A 20,773-nucleotide genomic window follows, 5' to 3' on the forward strand; every position below is an offset into this window, starting at 1 on the left:
TTCAAGAAAAAAAACAGGGGCTATATACAGCTTTATGTAATCAAGGTGAAGGTACATAAGCCTACGATAGAGAAAGGACCAGAAGGGTATGGTAAGGCTGCATGAACAGGGGTGGGATAAGCATAATGCAGCCATTATTGTTCATTCCTGGAGTTGAGTGGCTTGTGAGGCCACTTCTGAGGGCTGATAGGTGTCAACCACATTGTTGTGAGATTGGAATCATACATAGACCAGTGCAAATAGGACCAGCAGGTTTCCTTTCCTTAAGGCAGCAATGCACAAGTTGAGATTTAACGAAAAGCGGACAATTTCACAGCAGGTTTTACTTATATAATCCTCTTTATTTCCAGATTTTTAAGAACTGAATTCAAACTGCCATGTTGGGATTTGATTAGAAGTTATCTGGATTACTAGTCTAGCAATAACTGCAGTGCTATCATAACGTTAAATACACCAGACTAAAATAAATTTAGCTAATAATAAGGTAAATCATATTTTGGTGTGATGAATTGCAGTTACTGTAAAATTATGACTATTACATTTCTGTTCAATGCATTCCCTTATGTGAGAAACTAGATGGATCAAATGCAACTGGCTATACCTGAATTCACATTTATATTGTAGTGAAGATGATTAAGCACATTTTTAAAAGCAATCTTATTAAAATAGATGACAAACTGGATTTGAAGGTTTTTTTTGCTTTGTTTTTACTAATAGACATGATGATATCTGCAATTACTGGAAACAACAATTCATTATACAGTGTACACTGTAACATACAACAGGCACTGCATGCTCTGCACAGACAACTGAAAACTGTCATCTCTAGCACAGTTATCGCATTAACCTTATACATGTGCTGTGGCACTTTAGCTAGCGAAGTAGTCCAATGATTGTGTTTCTGCATTACGAGATCATTTGCATGGATAAAATAAAAAGAAGCTATTGGTTTTTACATCACTAAAATAATTAGTTTTTACACTTAATAGCAGATGACCAAGTATTGATGGTTTAACTGAACAAAAATCATGCATGTTACACTGACATGTACTGTATGCCTTACGATAGACTTAATACACAATTTCTTCCTACAAAGTTAAAGAACCAATACCCTTTTATATTTAATTTAGTGGGAAAGGTGTCTTCTGTATTCTTTGTTTGAAAAACTGGAATCCATCTATATTACTGAGGCTTACAATTTACACTTTGCACACAAGGGAAATCATCCCCTCATGTGCCAAATAAAAGTTCCACAGCTATTTTACTGAATGTAGGATTCTTTTAAAAATTTTGTTAATCTGATGATATATTCCAATGAATAACCAGGACTCTCATAACAATAATTAGAAATGATAAATTTATCCTCTGAGGAAATTGCACATGATTTTGTTTCTACTAATGATTAGGGAAACTTTAACAGACATTAGGATGGTACTTGCACTAGCCATCCAAAGGGCTACTGTCTCTTTAATGTAACAATAATGCTTACCTTAATTTGTGGCTGCTTACTTAGAAGCAACCATTACATTGAAAAAAAAATCCAACACTTCAACTTAATTGTGATATATCTGTAGACTAATTTTTAACAATGTCCACATTGTGGTAACACAAATGCATCATTTGTTGTTTGAAATACAAATACATTATATAATACTGCTCTTATGATACTTTGTATGTGCTGTACAAATATAGATGTATACATACAAATATGCAAATGTAACTTGAAATCTGCACAATGAATTATGTAAACAAACACATAAGCATTATACAAAATTTATATACAACTTTTTGTAGCAATAATGATTTAAATTTGTAGTCATGAAACTTAAAAACTACACAGTAGTTTCATTTCTCCAAGGACCAGTCCTTATATTTCCTGTACTGTCTGAAGTATAAATCATGGCTTCATGCAGGTTTCCCTTCAGTATTCCATTTTGGTTGTTTACACTTAGAGGACACGATTGTCTCCGTGACTGCATCTCAAAAGTAGCTCCTTGGTGCAAAGCTTCTGTACTGACACCACTGTCTACAGCTTTATTGCATCCATATAGCACTGTGCTAGCATCACTACTTTCAGGCTGGCAGACATTGGGACATTGATCGCTTTTTGCACAGCTAACTTGCCTTTGGATGGACTGGCTGTCCTGGATACTGTGATGACTTTCTGTATGTGAGCTGTGGATACTTCCATCTATGCTGGAAGGGATATGATAGGCATATTCTCTCTGGGCTGTGGACCTGCTGTGCCGAACAAAGTGTCGTGGTTTAGTTCGGCTTTTTTGACATCTGTGGATATGCATTCCTGATCGACATGTACCATCTGCATGCAGATGAATATCCCCATCATCATCAATAATTTGTTCATTGTGCATTTTGGCACAACATGGTGTAACTGGTGAGAGGCAATTTACATGATTTTGGACGGCCTGGAGATTAGTTAGCTTACAGAGTCCAGAGATTGAATGATTGCAACTGGATGATGATTTACTGGGACATGGAGAATCCAGGAGGCATGGGACATGAAGCTGAGCATCGCCGTTCATGGTTACCTGGGGTCGAACGTTCATTTGAACAGCGTATGTATTCCTATTAGATTTGCAGCAGGACCACCAGCAATGCCAGACATCATCACGTTTTGCACAGTGGTGGACCAGAATAAAGAGTCCGAGAGTTACTGAGACTGCTCCATATAAGCAACTGAAAATCATATCTAGGAAGTGTCCTTGTGAGACTGCGAGGGCTCCAAAAGTCCACATAGCAATAAAGAGAAACAGAGTGAACACAGAAGCACGAAGCTGAGCCTTAAATGAATGCTCGTTTTCCAGCATTGAGGAAGAAATCATTGAACATGTGTGCGACACAGAGCTGGAGTCTGTTACATGACTGGGGCCTACCTCTGTGCTGGCCAATCGTTGTTGCTCTTCTGTCATCTCCTTTAGCTCATATTTCTTCCCTGGGTGACGCTTCAGTTGCACTAATGTACACAGAAAATAGACACAACTAACAAGCACAATGAAAGCAGCAGGCCCATAAAATGCACCAAGACTGGGCTCCCATGCCATCCAGCAACTGTGGATAAAAAGAAACACAATGAAACAGGAAAATAGCAAAGAATTACTAGGACATTGAACCCAGAAAATATTCCACCACGATAATCTGACCTGAAAGTACAATCCAGAAGAAACAGTCATGATATACTTTATAATCAGGTTCCACCATGGAAGTGTTTTCTCACTCAAACAGTGGAAGTGACATTACCTTAGGAGCCAGTCGGTGACAATGACTCAATATTACACTCCACTCAAAAATGGGATGAGTACAAACGGGCTGCTGATTCACTACAAACCACTTTACAATACTTTCCAAGAAGGATGACAAAACCTATTGCTGATTAAACCAAGACTGAGACTATAATTATCTACAAATTTGATCATTAATGAAAAAAATGTCCTCTCACATCATAGATGTGGTATCCAAAATTATCACACCATTCAATTGGAGTTGGTCACTTCTTAATGTTAAGCCGCTTTTGGTTTCCTTGGGCTAGCCTTTCCATGGAGTGTCACCCCACCCCTTCTTTTTAATGAAAGGAAGGAGCTCTGCTTTTCTGACAGGAGATTTTGATCAGGGCTCCCTCAGACATGCACAGCCATACGCTCACTCTCGTAGCTCTTTTGTACTAACTGTCACATATAAGACAATCCGTGCCCACTTGTCATGTCAGTTTACTGCCATATTCAGGCATCTAGACAGCTCCTTTCATAACTGCAGTCAAATAGTAAATACATAAGGTAAGTATGTTTGTTTGGATGCTGTGAGAGTAAGTACCAGTTGGGGATGGGGTTGTAGGGTGCCAGGTAAGAAAGATGCCAACTGGGTAGGGTGACAGCTGGTTAGGGTTTGGGGTGTCAGTGGGAGGATACCAGATAGGTAGGGAATTGATATTGGGAATTGGTTGACAGATGGAGAAATAATATGCCAGGTGAATAGGGTGCCTAGTGAGAAGAGGGCTAGGGTGCCAATTGGGTAGGGTGCCAGGGTGCAAGGTGGCAAGGAGGCCAAGCAAGTGCTGCAGTGTTTAAAGTTGATTGGGTTAGGTGGGAGAAATCCAGTCTGATGTGGGGGTGAAGAGGTGAGTATCTGGTCTGGGGTTTCAGGACAAGCAGCACGGGGAAGTTGGAGAGCAGTGAGTGGCAGGGGAAGCAGGGCCAAACGAGGAGCAGGTGTAAGTGAGGGTGTGTCTAGCGGTGGGGGAAGAGGGGTGGGTTAGGTGCCGAGCAGGGGAAAGGGGTGTCGGTTCCTGGACAGTGTAGGTGGTCTGGCAGAGGTATAGTTGGATTGTGTGAGTTAAGTACAGGGTCTGTTGAATAGTTACACAGGAGACTATATATCTCATTTTCTGAGTAACTATTTACTTAATTTCATTAGAAACCTTCAAATTCACTGATTTATTTGAAGACTTTTAGAGGGTTCCAAATGTAGAGGAATCAGTAAGTAAAACATTCAATTTCCCACTCAATTTCTTTGAATCTGCTGCAATGGACAACTCCCATCAACACTGCATTGACTGTCTGGCCATTAGAAAAGCTAGCCCATTGTGTTTAACAAATAGCATCCACTAAGACTCTGACCCACTTTCACAGTATATGATAAAGTATGTGATAACAAATAAGCTACTGATTTAATTTACATTTTCTTTTTAAAAATCTGACTGCACAGAAAATATGATAACTGAAAAATTAAGAAATTATCTGCCAGTGCATCTGGTGGCTTGGGTGAGTGCAATCCCTAAACGCCAAGAAACAAGATCTCCAAACCTAACAAAGTGACATTCAACAAAAGATACTTACTATGGCGCATTGTCTTCACTCCCGTAATTGTTGATATTTGTTGCAGCAGTGATCCCACAAATTATGAAAGGAATGCCTCCTCCAATCAAATAAAACCTGATTAAAGATCATAGTAGAATTAAAAGAAAAAGAAAACAAACTGAATAGGTAGAAAAATTTCAGATTAATAAATGATACTCAAAAATAACAAGAAATACAGAGATCATTTTTGTATTAACCCTAACAAAATGCAGTAAAATAATAAATGGCTGATACCATGATGAGGGCTAGCACATCAAATGAATAAATGTGCACTAGCTCCCAGGTGGTTTACTTGGGTCTACACTGCAAATGACCCGTAGTTCAATAGAATTTATTGTGCATCATGATTAACCTTGATCAGGGGTTGACTGGAATGTAGATAAGGATATGGGCAATAGAAGCTTGCAACCACTATCCAGGAGCAGATATGTGTTGGGAATTTTTAACAGACTTGGACAGATGGGTACCAGAAATGGGTCCAAAGTGATAATTATGTTCATTTGACCCATATTATTGAGGTAGCCTTCTACAGAGTGTGGGAACTCCAATGCAAATAGAATGTTGGGCACCAGCAGGTGCAACTTTTGATATTTTTTGTTCAGATCATTTTCAACATTTTTCTGTCAAAAACTCATAAGTAACCTTGGGCACTTGGAAGTATGTGTATGAACTCACTAACAACACTTAAATGCACTTGAGTTCGAGTCAAGTTTTTTATTCTAACTCACTACAGTAACCAATTCTTACAAAATTAAGTGTAAAATGAATCATGTATTCCTGCAGATAATTGCCAATTACAAAACTATTTTTAACATCACATTATGATATTGGAAATTCACCCAAGGCAGACGTCTGTGAGATGAGACTGCTTATCACATCGTACGACATAATTACATCATATTATGAATTCTTCATTTATGCAGTTAGGACTGAATATATTTGAAATAGGAATTACTAATAAAATTGGCACAACTCTTTATTGAAGAGGCAGGTCTATAGAGCTCTCCAAATCATATAAAACTTCCCTTCTGAATTGGTTCATGCAGTTTGTAGGAAGATGGGAAAGTGAAGTCAAGCATACTTGCACATAATCTCAACCCTGCCTCATATAAATGGAACTGAGTTGCAGCTACAATGAGCACTCTTAAGCTTGCTTAACATACAATAGCAGATAGTGCACCAGGGCTTAGTCCTTAGTGCAGTATTTTTAAAAATATATTATTGCACTACCAGTTTTACAGGGGCGATGGTATAGCAGTAATGTTGCTGGATTAGTAACCCAAAGGTCTGTGCTAAAGCTCTGGGGATATGGGTTCTTACAACTTTACTTTTTATTCATTCACAGAATGTGGGCATCATGGGCTGGGCAGCATTACAGCCCATCCCTAACTGCCCCAAACTATGCAGTTTGCTAGGCTATTTCAGAGGGCAGTTTGAAGTCTACCACATTGCTGTGGGTCAGAAGTTACATGCTGGTCAGAGCTGGTGAAGATGGACAGTTTCCAGGACAGAAGGAGTTGACTGAACTAGATTTCTTTAAAAAAAAAACTTATTATTCATTAAATTCAATAATAAAAAAATCTGGAATTTAAATTCCACCATCTGTTGTGGTGGGATTTGGACCCTGGTGCCCTGAAGGTTACCTGGGTCTCTGAGTTACCAATTCAGTGATAATACCACTAGGACATCATCTCCCCATATGATGGAATTGAAATTCAATTAATAAATCTGCAACTGATAGCTAGTTTCATCTGTTAACTACCATTGATTACCAAGAAACCCCATATGGTTTACTATGGTCCTTTAGGGAGGGAAATCTGTGGACCAAAAGGTTTGTTACCATGCTGTATGACTCTACAAAGGTAAAGAAAGTGAAGTACTTGATAGAAAATGGAATGAAATTAAGTTGTTACTTGAGTCAAGTAACACACTGCTAACAAAAAGTCATAGAAATTGCTGAAGTAGTAAAAGCTGTGCAAGGGGGAGGAATTTTAAAATGGGGGAGCAGGTGGAATTGGCAGGTTAGGTGCTTGAACTGATTATAAATAGACAAGCTTGGGGTAGGTACACTTGTGGTGTAGTGATAGTGTGTCTATATCTAAGCCAAGAGACCTGGGTTCAGAGGTATATCATAACATCTCTGAACAGGTTGCTTAGAAAATATCTGGATGGGCACGAGGAAGCTGCCACCAATCTGCCAACTTCCAGCTTTTACTCAGGCAGGGAGCCAACACAGTCTGGGAATCAGGATGGTATTTTAAATACATTAAAAAGGCTGAAAGCCTGGAATTTAACACAATTTTTGTTGTGTCTGAATGATGTTCCTGGGAAAACTGGCAGCTGCAGTAAAGCAAGGAGAGCCTCTGATGAAAGGTCACAGGCTTGGATCAGGAAATCCATTTCTCTCTCGACGGATACTGCCAGACTTTCTGAGCATTTCCAATATTTTCCAAGTTTATTTATATTGGCCTCAGGAAGCACTCCTTATAGGCCAGGTGGAGCAAGGGTACTTCTTCTCAATCCTTCAGCAGCCCACACATCAAAAATCAGATCCCCTTCCACCATTCCTTACTGACCCAGTATTAGGATTCAGACTTCCTCGTCAACTCCAAGCATGGGATCGTACCACCCCGAGCTAATGTTCCATCACAATGCCTCACTGGATAACAATTTTATTCTTATCGTAACATTTCTATTGAGAGAAATCCCAATTCATTCCATCCTCACAATAATCCTGATGCAATTCCCTGTAGCCCAAGTTCATTCTAGATGAATAGAAATGAGCAGCCTGCCACATAATGATTTTACTGTTGTTCAGTCAGATTTTACAAAAATCCATTGAAGTGAATCGTAACATACTGATGAATCAGCAGTTCAGTACATGTACAACATTTAGTGATATCTGAATTCACTGAATTTTTCAGTTAATAAATCAAAAATTATTAGTACCCCAACTTCAAGCATATAAATTTAACATACAGTTGGATTTAAAAGTTGACAATCTTTTACTGAACAGAAATTATTACTCTGAATTTACAGCTCTGGAAAGGAGTGAATTTCTATCTTCTACCAAAAACAGCTTCCACATGCCCATCTAGATATTTTTCTAATCAACCCATTGACAGATGTTACAACATACCTCCGTAGCAGGTGAGACTTGAACCCAGGTCTCCTGGCTCAGAGGTAGAGACACACTTCCACTGCTCCACAAGTGCACCTACCCCAAGCTTGTCTATTTATTATCAGTTTAATCATCTAACCTGTACCCAATTCCACCCACTCCCCTGTGTTAAAATTCCCCTCCACCACCACCCCGTCCAGCCCCCACAGCTTTTAGTACCGCAATAATTTCCATGTCTTTTCATCAGCAGTGAGTTACTGCAACTGAAGTAGCAACTTAATTTCATTTTATGGACTTGGAAACCATGAGTTACGTTTTTTACCACAATTTATTTGTTTCTTTCTGCAGATAGAAATTAGAGGTTTGCTAATGATCGTTGTTTTTCTCCAACAGAAACTGGAATGAGGAAAAGAAAGATCCTCCTGTATCCCAGACATTTTATCACCCATCAGACAGAGATCTTTACAGCAGTGATGTGCTAGTTCTGCTCGGTTAGAAGCAGTCTGAGATCTCAGTCAGAAACTTGTATGTTTGGATCATAATATAGGAATGATAAATTCATTATTCAGTGGGGCATTTCAACTGTACCTATCTTGGAGACTGGATCTTAGCCAGGTCCAATTAGACAAGGACATGTTCCTAAGATATTTATCACTATTGAAGGACACTTAAGGTCTATGACACTTAATATTATGTGGACAGATGAACTATTTTCTCTATTACTAGCCAATTTTAGATGAATTGATGTGAAATAGGGTCAAAGCTTATGTACACATTGCTGCTCCAAACAGTATCCCGCCCAGACCCAGTACCCTACCCTATCCCTATAACCCTGCACCTACCATGGCGAATCCACCTAACCTACACATCGCTGGACACTATGGACAATTTAGCATGGCCAAACCCACCTAACCTGCACATTTTTGGACATGGGGAGAATGTGAAAACTCCACACAGACAGTCACCCGAGGCTGGAATCGAACCCAGGTCCCTGGTACTGTGAGGCAGCAGTGCTAACCACTGAGCCACTGTGCCACTCTAAATATAGATATGAAAATGTAATACATCCCAGTCAACATATTGCCTCAGCTATGTATCTAATTTTTTTTAGTCAATTAATTATTCCTTGAAACTTCTATCTGTCCTAAAATTAAGAACACATCTGGGCGCATTTATAACAACTATTAATGTCTTGTACCCATCAACTTATGTGGGGATCCTTTCCCCTGCTCCTCAATTCAAGCTCACACTCCTTCTTTGCTCATTGGCTACATACTTGCACTCTTCTGTCACAATCTCTATCAATTAATGCTGATGCGCTCCTCCCTCTTCCATTTAAAAACTCTCTTAGCTTAGCTTTTTCTTCTTCACTAAAGCACTGCTTGCAATATCACCTTATAGCTCCACTTCCCTTCTCTGCTCTCTTTCACTTTCTCATTTATTCATATTTCCTGCATTCTTCCATTCATTTTCTTCTTTCCTCCTCCCTAACCCCTCTCTGGTATCAATTTCCCACCTCTCCTTTTCTATGTTGTATTAATTTAAGTCTGTTGCTAATGGAAGCGATTTCCATTGCAACATACTGCTGTATTACAAGCTGGTCAGGGACCATTAACAACAACAGAACAATCTGAACACCTCATTGTAATCAATAGAGCTACACCGCAAAACATCAAAACACTCATATTATTGGATATAAAATAATGAACTAAAATAAGGACTATGAACTTACCAATATGGTGTGCACTCATGTTTGTTTCTCACTGCTCCTGAGAATTATCTTATAAGACACATAATCTACAAGTTATTTACTTCTGAAAGAACCATTCATCAATACACCACAGTCCCCTGGACAGGTCTTCTCAGCTCCATCTGTTCTCAGAGCTAAGACTTCCATTTGGCCTCTGTTAACATAGATGGCCCCATCCCATTCTGGTTACTTTTCAGTGCTTGCAAGCTAATCAATTTATTACTTTCTGTGACACAAGCTTTTATTGAGGACTACTACAGAGCCTTCTACTCGTTTCAAACTAGTCAACCTTCCAGTTGTTGTCCCTTCACAAAATTCAAACTGAGATTAAGCTTTCAACAGTTAATGAAGAAGTTACTTTTTGCTCTGTTTAAAGTGTAGACTGTGCTAACTATCATTTACTTCAGCTACCTCTTAGTGAGCTACAAACCAGGTCAAACCTGAACCAAGTTCAAACTGCAATTAACTCCTCAGGCAAATGTCTGGAAAAGTCAAAACTAGAGAACATCTCCGAGCTCCACCCATCTCCATGATGATCTAACCTTTCTTGGCTGTCCTGAACTGACCTTTAGAGTAATCATCTTTCATTTACAGTTTCTTCTTTGATGTGGCAAAGTAAATAGATTTTGCAACCTTTCAGGCTGTACTGAATATTTTGAAAATAATTCAGCTTTAACTCCCAATACAAAAAAAAACTTTCTGGGCTGACATTATTGCTAACAGTGCAGGCATCATTCTTCAGTTCTTACAAGCTCACTTGCTCTTTTATAGCTCTATCTTGCTATCTGTTAACCCTTGATATGATTCCAACCTTTTTAGTGGTAACAAACTGTAAGCTTGTGTTAGTTACATTTATCTCATTTTCAACAGTTAGACCTTAACTCTCCTATACTCCAAAATACATGACTGTGAGCGAGATATTTGCAACAGTTGCAGTACCTATTCCCATAGGAATTCCTCCATAGAGCATGCAATGATGAGGTTTACATCCAGCAGAAACAAGACTAGATAAGCAGCACTGATGAATTTAGCGCTTTGTTGACCCTGAGGAACATAGGTGCCTGAGGGGACAGAGCTCCCTGAGTTAAAGATTGTTGGGCAGTTATTGAATGGCAGGGCCTGGTTTACCCTGAGATTACAATATTTAGTTTGTTCTGAGCAAACAAAATTTGTTCCAGGTTGAAGGGGCAGAGCTTGGACCACCATGAGTGGAAAATGTTTGCTCAAACCCCAGGGAACAGCAGTGCTTGGCTTTGCTGAGATCACATCTGGAGTACCATGTTATACCTTTTGTCTCCTTATTTTGAAAAAAAATGCATGAGATGCAACTCAGAGAAGGTTCACTCAAATAATTTCTGGGATGACGGTTTTATTGAATGAAGCAAAGTTGAACAAATTGGACTCAAATCCACTGCAGTTTAGAAGAATGAGAGGTGATTTCATCAACGCGTATAATATCATTAAGGGATTTATGAAATGGACACCAGAAATATTTTCCTCTTGTTGGAAAGACTAGAACTAGGGGATACAATTTAAAACAGGATGTCTTTTTTTTATGACGGACATGAGGAGTTGTTTTTTTTCTTTTGGAGGGACATTAGTCTGTGAAATTCTCTTCTCCAGAAAGCAGTGGATGTTAGGTCATTAAATTTATTCAAGCCCAAGTTAGATAGATTTTCGATAGACAAGGTAGTCAAGGGGCAGATAGGAAAGTGAAGTCGAACGATGGAGCAGGCTTGAATAGCTTACTCCTGCTCCTAAGTGTTGTGTTCCATCCTAAGGGAATCTAAATGATGGTTGAATCAAGCTGTTTGATCTGGGAATGTGCTGTGAAGCTACACTTGCAACTGATGTGCACTAGAGCAATTAAGTTCCTTAACAGAATTCACTGCTCTTTAAAAGTTGGAAAGCAAGTGACAACCAGTAACCTGCCTCTTCGAAGGATATGTGCAACAGTCCCTCTTCCACAGCTACACTGGCCCTATCCCCCACCTCTTCCTCCGTTATATCGATGACTGTATCGGCACTGCCTCATTCTCCCACGAGGAGCTCGAACAGTTCATCGACTTTACTTACACCTTTCACCCCAACCTCAAATTCACCTGGACCATCTCTGCTACCTCTCTCTCCTTCCTGGGTCTCTCAGTCTCCATTTCTGGCGACCACCTTGAAACTGATGTCTATTTCAAGCCCACCGACTCCCACAGCTACCTAGACTACACCTCCTCTCACCCACCTTCCTGCAAGAATGCGATCCCCTATTCCCAATTCCACCGCTTCTGCTGCATCTGCTCCCAAGATGAGGCGTTCCACTCCTGAACATCCCAGATGTCCTCGCATTTCCAAGACAGCAGCTTCCCCCCTTCAGTGGTCGAAAACGCTCTCGACCACAACCCTCGTGTTTCCCGCACCTCAGCCCTCACACCCTGTCCCCGCAACAAAAACATAGACAGAATCCCCTTTATCCTCACGTATCACCCCACTAACCTCCATATTCAATGCATCATTCTCCGCCACTTCCGCCACCTGCAATCTGACCCCATTACCAAGGATATATTTCCCTCCCCACCCCTATCTGCCTTCCGGAGGGACTGCTCTCTCCATGACTCCCTCGTCCGCTCCACACTCCCCACTAGCCCCACCACCCCCAGCACCTTTCCCTGCAACTGCAGGAAGTGCTACACCTGTCCCTATACCTCCCCCCTCAACTCCATCCCAGGCCCCAAAAAAACAGTCCACATCAGACAGATGTTCACCTGCACATCTGCTAATGTGGTATACTGTATCCACTGCTCCCGATGTGGCCTCCTCTATATCTGTGAGACCAAGTGGAGGCTCAGAGACCGCTTTGTAGAGCACCTGCGCTCTGTTCGCGACAAATGACAACACCTTCCAGTTGCAAACCACTTCAACTCCCATTCCCACTCCCTGGGCGAGATGTCCATCCTGGGCCTCCTCCAGAGTCACAACAACATGACCCGGAAACTGGAGGAGCAGCACCTCATATTCCACCTTGGGAGCCTACAACGCAATGGTCTCAATGTGGACTTTACTAGCTTCAAAATCTCCCCACCCCCGACCTCATCCCATGACCAACCCTCCCTCTCATCCCCACCTCCTTGACCTGTCCATCTTCTCTCCCACCTATCCGCTCCGTCCACCTCACTGACCAACCCCCACCACTGCCTACCTGCACTCACCTATCGCCATCCCACCTACCTTCCCCAGCCCCACCCTTACTCTCTCTATTTATTTCAGAGCCCCCATCCCTCCCCCATTTCTAAAGAAGGGTCCCGACCCGAAATGTCAGCTTTCCTGCTCCTCTGATGCTGCCTGGCCTGTTGTGTTCCTCCAGCTCCACACTGTATTATAACAATCCCATTATTGCTGTTTCTAAGCTGATCCATTCACAATGTGAACAGTCTCCATGATCATTTTCTTCTGATTTAAGTTTGCACCACATGAATAAAGGCAATGAATCACCATGATTAGGGGGCTTGCCTTCTCAGGAGTTTATCACAACAAGTCAATGAGATTTTTGAGGAAGTCATGGCTCCCAACATTAAGTTTTAATTGGAAGATAAACAAAGATGTACAGGCTGAGGATGTTTATTATCAGCAGTGATCACTCTCTAATGAGTATGATTGGGCACTGAGGAAATTCCGTGTCACTGGTCACGTGCTTTGTGAGTCCTTGTGTCGCCGATGAGCCCAATCCTAGAGATGCATCTCCGACTACACATTTGGCAGGTGTTTCCGGGAGGTAGAAATAGTTCTTGGCTTTGAGATTATTGTTATTCCTTTCTCTGGTTCCTTTTCTGTACTTCTACTTGCTGGCAGGTGTTCTCAAAGAATTGTGTCCCTTCATGTAGGACTTTCCTCCAAGACGGTTTCTTCTGAACCACGGTCTCCCATGTGTTGACATCTATGTTGCATTCCTTGAGGGAAAGCTTCAGGGAGTCTTTGAAATGTTGCATTTGTCTTCCTTTTGTTCAAATGCTTTCCTTGAGCTGGGTGAAGATGATGTGCTTTGGCAGTCAGAACTCAGGCATCCTAAACAAGTGGCCAGCCCAGCGGAGTTCATTTCTGATGATTATGGACTAAATGCTGGTGCTATTAAGCTGCTTCAAGCATGCCGACGTTAGAATGCCTGTCCTGCCAGCTGATGTGGAGAATCCTTCTCAAACATCCGTACTTCTCAAAGGAGTTGACAGAAGATGAATGGTGTGAGTTGTCAGTGACAATATTGAAGATGGTAGATGATAGATTGTGGGTTGGGGAGGGGAGTAAGATGGAGAATAGAGCTGGCATGATGTTGTGGGGCTTGTCTATTTGTTTGAATGGGATAAAGGCAAAGGAGAGATCTACCATGAACAAAGTTGAAGGAGGAATGAAATGCCTGATTCAATTAAGGAGTTGAAGAAGAGGATTGACAGTGTAACTGGGGGCAGGAAGGTTTGAAAGAAGAATACTCACTAATTAGAAGGATTTGAAAGAATGCTGGGAAAACTGGGAGAACTGGAGCTGCAAGAGTTGTCCCTGCGAATGGGGTGAGGAGTGTAAAGCATCTCTGAGCATCAGCTCATGAAAGGATTGAATACCTGGAGTTGGATGTGAAAGAGCTACTTTTAGGGAAGTGATGGCCTTGCTCAGTTGTTGAAAATACAAATGTCTGAAAGAAAAATAAACATTAGTAACATATAAAAGTTCTTTAGGCCAGCATAAGTGCAAAAATGTTTAATGTAGGCACTGATAATGTCCTAGTCGCAGGGATGTGGATTGTCATTTAGATTTCACATGCACACCTTAAGTTAGCTTCCTGCTATTCAGTTGATAGTGATCTTCCTGCTATTCAGTTGATAGTGATCAGCAATAGCCATCACTATTTCTTCTAAGGTGACTTTCTTAAATAAGAAAGTTACTTAACCCTTTCCAGTAACAGATAATTTTCTGCTGAGGCATTTCAATAATTAAAATCATTAACTCATTTTAAAATAGCAAAGAGGAATCAGTTTACAGTAAATGTTTTACCAGTATCCCATCCTGCAGACAATGCTCACGAGCCATTCACATCCTCAAGATATTTCCGACCACCACGATAAAGCAGTTAACTTGATCAGCACCCCATCTACCACCTTAAATATTCACTTCCTCCACCATCAGCACACTTTTCGAGCAACTTGCCAAGCTTCTTTTGACAGCATCAGCAAACCCATGATCTCTAACACCTTGAAGGACATGAATGAGCATCACCTATAAGATCCTGTCAAAGTTCACACCATCCTGGCTTTAAAATGTACAATCTTCCTTCTGTAACACTATATGAAATGCTGGAACTCCCTTCCTTCCAGCACTTTGTGTGCACCTGCACCACACACACAGCCGCAGTTCAAAAAGACAACTCAGCATCACCTTCGCAAGAATAATTACGAACGAGCAATAAATCTTACTTGCACCAGTGATGCTCATATCCACGAATGAATTAACAAAAATGACAAAAAATTTCATAAACATCTTGAATCATTTCTTAAAAATTGAACTGTCAGAACCATGGCAGCCAATTTGTGCAAGACCTCATAAGCATCAAATACTGAAAACATACTGAGTAAAGCCCTTCAGGTATTTATTTATGTTTTCCCTATTAATATGACTCAACAAATGTTGATTAAATTGCAAGTCCATGTAATTACTTTCTCTTATGGAAGATTATAAGTTAGGGCTTTCTCAACTTAGCAGCTTTTGTAAAATTGTTGGGCAACTTTACCTAATTTTTATCTCCTTCAGAATGCATTGCAACATATGTGATGCATAAGAGTTCATAGTGTAAAAGGTAATGTATTAGGGTGGATCGAAGATCGATTAACTAACAAGAAATAGAGAGTAGGTGCACATGCATCATGGGAAGAATGGGTGGCAAGATGTGACAAGTGCAGTGCCATAGAGATCACTGCTGAGACCTCAGTTGTTTAAAGAAGAGGGGTCTGTAGGGCTTTTACAATTCTTCCAGAACACATTGTCTTCGGAGTTGGCACATTTGTAGCCTTTTCCTTGAGGACCGTTGACCATCTGTAAATCCTTTTTTCCTGTTTGCGGATCTTTTATCTCTTAGCTGCCCTTTGCAGACGATGTCATTCCTGCTAAAACCAGTAATTCATCTGGGGGACCTTCCTTCTCCTAAGTGTCCATCATAAAGGAACTAATTTATGCTACCTCAGGTATTATCCCTTAACCGAGTCTGGGTGACCTTTAATCTAATGAATGTCCATCATGGAAGACAGTTGCTCTGTTTCTTGTCTAATGCAGATGTCTTTTCTAAAGGAGAAGATTTAGAGTCATAGAGCTGTACAGCACAGAAAGAGACCCTTTGGTCCAACTTGTCCATGCCGACCAGATATTCTAAATAAATCGAGTCCCATTTGCCAGCATTTGGCTTGTATCCCTCTAAACCGCTTATTCATGTACCAATCCAGATGCCTTTTAAATGTTGTAATTGTACCAGTCTCCATTACTTCCTCTGGCAGCTCATTCCATACATGCACCACCCTCAGGTCCCTTTTAAATCTTTCCCTCTCAACTTAAACATGTGCTCCCTAGTTTTGGACTCCCCTAACCTAAAAAAGGACTTTGGCTATTCACCCTATCTATGTCCCTCATGATTTTATAAACCTCTATAAGGTCACCCATCAACCTCTGATGCTCCAGGGAAAATAACACCAGCATATGCAGCCTCTCCCTACAACCCAAATCCCCCAACACTGACAACATCCTTGTAAATTTTTATTGCAAGTTTAAATTTGAATGCACTAATCTCATTGTACAAATAAACATTTTTTGGCTCTGTATCCTACATACACTAGATGTGTCATATAGTTTTAAAGATCTAGCATACTTTATCGTAACTAGGCATTTTTTTCTGCTTGCAAGGCTTTCAATTTCCATAGTGTTGATACCTAATCGTTAGTATCTGTTCTTCGGACTACTGTGCTGACTTGACATGGGCATCTGTAGAGTGTTTATATCTTAGAAAGTGGACAGGTTCTGTTGACCTCCTGTGTTAAGGTTATCCTTGTCTTCTGAAGATTTTTCTGCTTTCTGTTTCCAATTTTTTGGAATAGCTTTCTTCAAAGTCAAATTTTGTTTGGATTGTGATAAATCTGACAAAGAGCCATCAATAATTCCAACAACAATTCTTTCTCTTATGAATTCAAAGCTCCATATTCACAGTTTTCCATTAATCTTTAGAGGCCATTATATTATCTATCAGATTCTCCTGGCTGCCAAACTCTTCTGTGAATTCATGCTCCTTCAAGGAGGTTATTGCTTCTCAGATTGAAGGAATTATTATAAGATGTTAGAACATCTTCAAAAGTATCTATGTCTTTTTTTATATTTTGCCAATTTATGATGTCGTCGACAGTAGGACCTACTGAGTATACTATTGTATTTAATTTTTCAGCATGTGATTCAGTATTTAATTTGGAAACAGTTGTAGATCTTAAAAATGGATTTCTCCAAGATGTTTAATCACGTTTTCTATTTGGCCCATCTCTGACATTAAATCTTAATGGCAATAATGTCTGTTCTGCCATTTCTTCTTAATGTAATTATTTACTCTTACTATAGCTGCTTTAAATCTGTAGCATCTCAATGCAGTTTGTTCTCTTTTCCTGAAATATGTAATCATTCCACAATAGGTAAATGCTGGTGGCTTTTAAAATTGTAAACAAATGCTCATTAAACGATCTTGAATAAGTCTACTCAAACTTTCATACTCTGTATAATAGTAATGTCGCAGTATTTTCTTAGTTTGCGAGAATTCTATTACAATAATGCTATATTTTGTTATTCATTCAATGAGTGAAATACATTGCTGACTATGCAAATACTTATTGCCCTGGAGAAGGTGTAGTACTTAGTGTGTAGGAACACCCAAAATGCTATTTGGGAAGAATTCTAATGTTTAGAGTCACAGAGCTGTAAAGCATGGAAACAGACCCTTCAGTCCAACTCATCCATGGCGCCCAGATATCCTAAATAAATCTAATCTCATTTTGCCAGCATTTGTTCTTCCTATGCATACACCATTCAGATGCCTGTTAAATGTTGTAATTGTACCAGCCTCCACCACTTCCTCTGGCAGCTCATTTCATACATGCACCACCCTCTGTGTGAAAAAGTTGCCCCTTAGGTCCCTTTTAAATCTTTACCCTCTCACCTTAAACCTGTGCCCTCTAGTTTTGGACTCCCCCACCCCAGGGAAAAGACCTTGGCTATTCACCCTATGCATGCCATTCATGATTTTATAAACATTTAAAAGGTTACGCCTCAGCCTCTGACGTTCCAGAGAAAATAGCCCCAGCCTATTCAGCCTCTCCCTATAGCTCAAACCCTCCAATCCTGGCAACATCCTTGTAGATCTTTTCTGAACCCTTTCAAGTTTCACAACATCCTTCCTGTAGCACAAAGATCAGAATTTAATGCAGCATTGCAAAAGTGGCCTAACCAATGTCCTGTACAGCAGCAACATGACCTCCCAACTCCTATACTTAATGCACTGATCAATAAAGGCAAGCATACCAAACGCCTTCTTCACAATCCTGTCTACCCATGACTCCACTTTCATAGCACGCCAAGGTTTCTTTGCTCAGCAACATTCCCCGGGATCTTACCATTAAATGTATAAGTCCTACCCTGATGTGCCTTTCCAAAATGCAGCACCTCACATTTATCTGAATTAAACTCCATCTGCCACACTTCGGCCCATTGGCCTATCTGATCAAGATCCTGTTGTGAGGTAAACTTCTTCACTGTACACTATACCTCCAATTTTAGTGTCATCTGCAAACTTACTAACCATACCTCCTACGTTCACATCCACATCATTTATATAAATGACAAAGAGCAGTGGACCCAGCACCAATCCTTGTGGCACACCGTCTGTCACAGGCCTCCAGTCTGAAAAGCAACCCTCCACCACCACCCTCTGTTCTGTATCCAAGTGGCTAGGTCTCCCTCTATTCCATGTGATGTAACCTTGCTAATCAGTCTACCATGAAGAACCTTGTAGAATGCCTTTCCGAAATCCATATCGATCACGTCCACTGCTCTGTCTTCATTAACCTTCTTCATTTCTTCTTCAAAAGACTCAATCAAGTTGGCCTGGCATAATGAAGGATTGGAAATATAGCTGCAAGTCAGGATGGTGTGTGGCTTGGAGAGGAATTTGAGGTGGTGGTGGTGACTCCCACGCATCTGCCATATGATATTCTATATTCTATAGTAAAGTTTTAAACTCTGCATTATGGCAATATTGTATTTCTGTACTGAGAGACTTTCTCACCTTTTTTCCTGATCAAAACGGTGGTTCCCACCTTCTCTAGCCAAGATGGAAGTTTTCTGCTTCGTCCAGGTAAAATGGGCACTTTCCCAGCTTTAATGGTCTAAAAGATAATGTGTGTCCCCATGCACATTTTTTGAAGTAAACCTCAATTAATAAATCTTCTTGCCAAAATCAATATTTATGACTAACCTGATCTTACCACAATCTTAAAGTTCTTCTACCAATCATAGAATCTCTGCAGTAGTGAAGCAGGACATTAGATCTATTAGATTCTGTCTTCAAAACCATTAAATTGTCCATTTGTCACTTTAAATGTACTCTGATTTTTCTGATTTGTTTCCTTGGTATAAATCATTACTCTGGCCCTTGCTATATCTACTGTGGCCGTGTCTCATGGAGCCTTCATGATGATTGCACTGTTGCTCATTTTGAAGGGTAAGTACTCCTTTTTACTTCCAATCTTCTCAGTCTGGTCTTTGGTGCTTTTATTTTAAGGTTTATCATCATCAACCATAGGAAAGTCGAATCTAATTTGCAGAGTTCTGAACTTCTTACGTAAATCCTTCTTCTATAGGAATTCTTTAATTTCTTATATTACCACTCTCTTCCTAGCCCACACTGCTTTTCTTGAGCATGTTGTATGCTCTGAAGTTAAGCTTTTTCTTCTGAAATACTGCTTCTTTCCCAGCTGCTGCTTCCACCAGCAGAGCTGACTGTTTGCTTATCTCCTTTCACTTGTTGATTGACTGTCCCAGTCTTCTTAAAGTGGTCATGCTCTTAAAGTGGTAAACTCACTTTTCTTCCAAAAATGGTTTTTGTCCTAGATCAAGTGAATGCTTTTCATTGTTGTTTCCTTGAAGTATTTATGCAATGATCCCACACTGATCACAATGTGATATATGCAGTATCAAACTTTGGTGGTTTGTGTTTGAGGTTGGGTGTGGCCACTAATCCTTCTTTCTAGATATTTTTAATCAGCTTGTTTAGAGATAGTATTACACACCTTTTGTGCAACTTGAACACAGACACCCTGCCTCAGAGGGACATTAACACTGCGCTACATATGTCCTCAATCCTTATTTTCACACTGAATCTGAGGGCTTATCTAATTAGTAGTGGTTCAGGATAAACCACTATTGAGGTCTTAATAAGGTGATGCACTTATCTGACCCAACAAGATGTAGTTTACTGCATGATAATAAAGGGTAAAAGTTACACTCATTAGTTAGGCATAATTACAAAGATGATCGGGAATGAGAGATGACGTCTGTTTCTGTCAGGATCTCTGGCCACACTGCTTCTTCCTCACCAAAACACAGTAATGCCATCAAACTGGATGAAGCTGCTTCTAGCTTCAACATGATCTCTTTCAGAAATAATACTGTAGACAACTCAACTGGCCTAAACATTGACATTTCATTGAAATGAGTTGATTCTTTTTCCTCAGAAAATCTGTCAGATGCAGGCCTAAATTTTCTGATTATAATGTTACAATGTAGTAGTAATTTAAAATAGGTAGATTACTGCCAGCAATCCAATCAGAATATCTCTATCAATAACTAATCTAGCATTAATGCATCAAGGCATGAAAATACTGTGACAGAAGCAGATAATCAGTATTGTGACATATACCTCATTTTGTCACTCCTGTAAAATCATGCATTTAAATTTTCACAAACAGTATTCCTCAA

General features: G+C 40.2%; 1 protein-coding gene across 2 annotated transcripts in view; it reads right to left on the reverse strand.

Annotated features, from left to right (window-relative positions):
• Window positions 1-344: 344 nt before the first annotated feature.
• LOC109937939 (adhesion G protein-coupled receptor A1) overlaps window positions 345-20,773 on the reverse strand; it is a 458,189-nt gene continuing 437,760 nt past the window's right edge. Inside the window, exons 18-19 of one of the 2 annotated variants that reach the window (XM_048609008.1) lie at window positions 4,851-4,946; window positions 345-3,069 (exon numbers count right to left, since the gene is read on the reverse strand). In XM_048609008.1, the coding sequence (XP_048464965.1) occupies window positions 1,833-3,069; window positions 4,851-4,946 (1,333 nt within the window). In that variant the 3' untranslated portion in view covers window positions 345-1,832. The remainder of the gene's footprint in view (window positions 3,070-4,850; window positions 4,947-20,773) is intronic. The other variant, XM_048609009.1, reaches the window with a different exon arrangement.

Source organism: Rhincodon typus, chromosome 20 (genome assembly GCF_021869965.1).
Source record: "Rhincodon typus isolate 14 chromosome 20, sRhiTyp1.1, whole genome shotgun sequence".
Classification (NCBI taxonomy): domain Eukaryota; kingdom Metazoa; phylum Chordata; class Chondrichthyes; order Orectolobiformes; family Rhincodontidae; genus Rhincodon; species Rhincodon typus.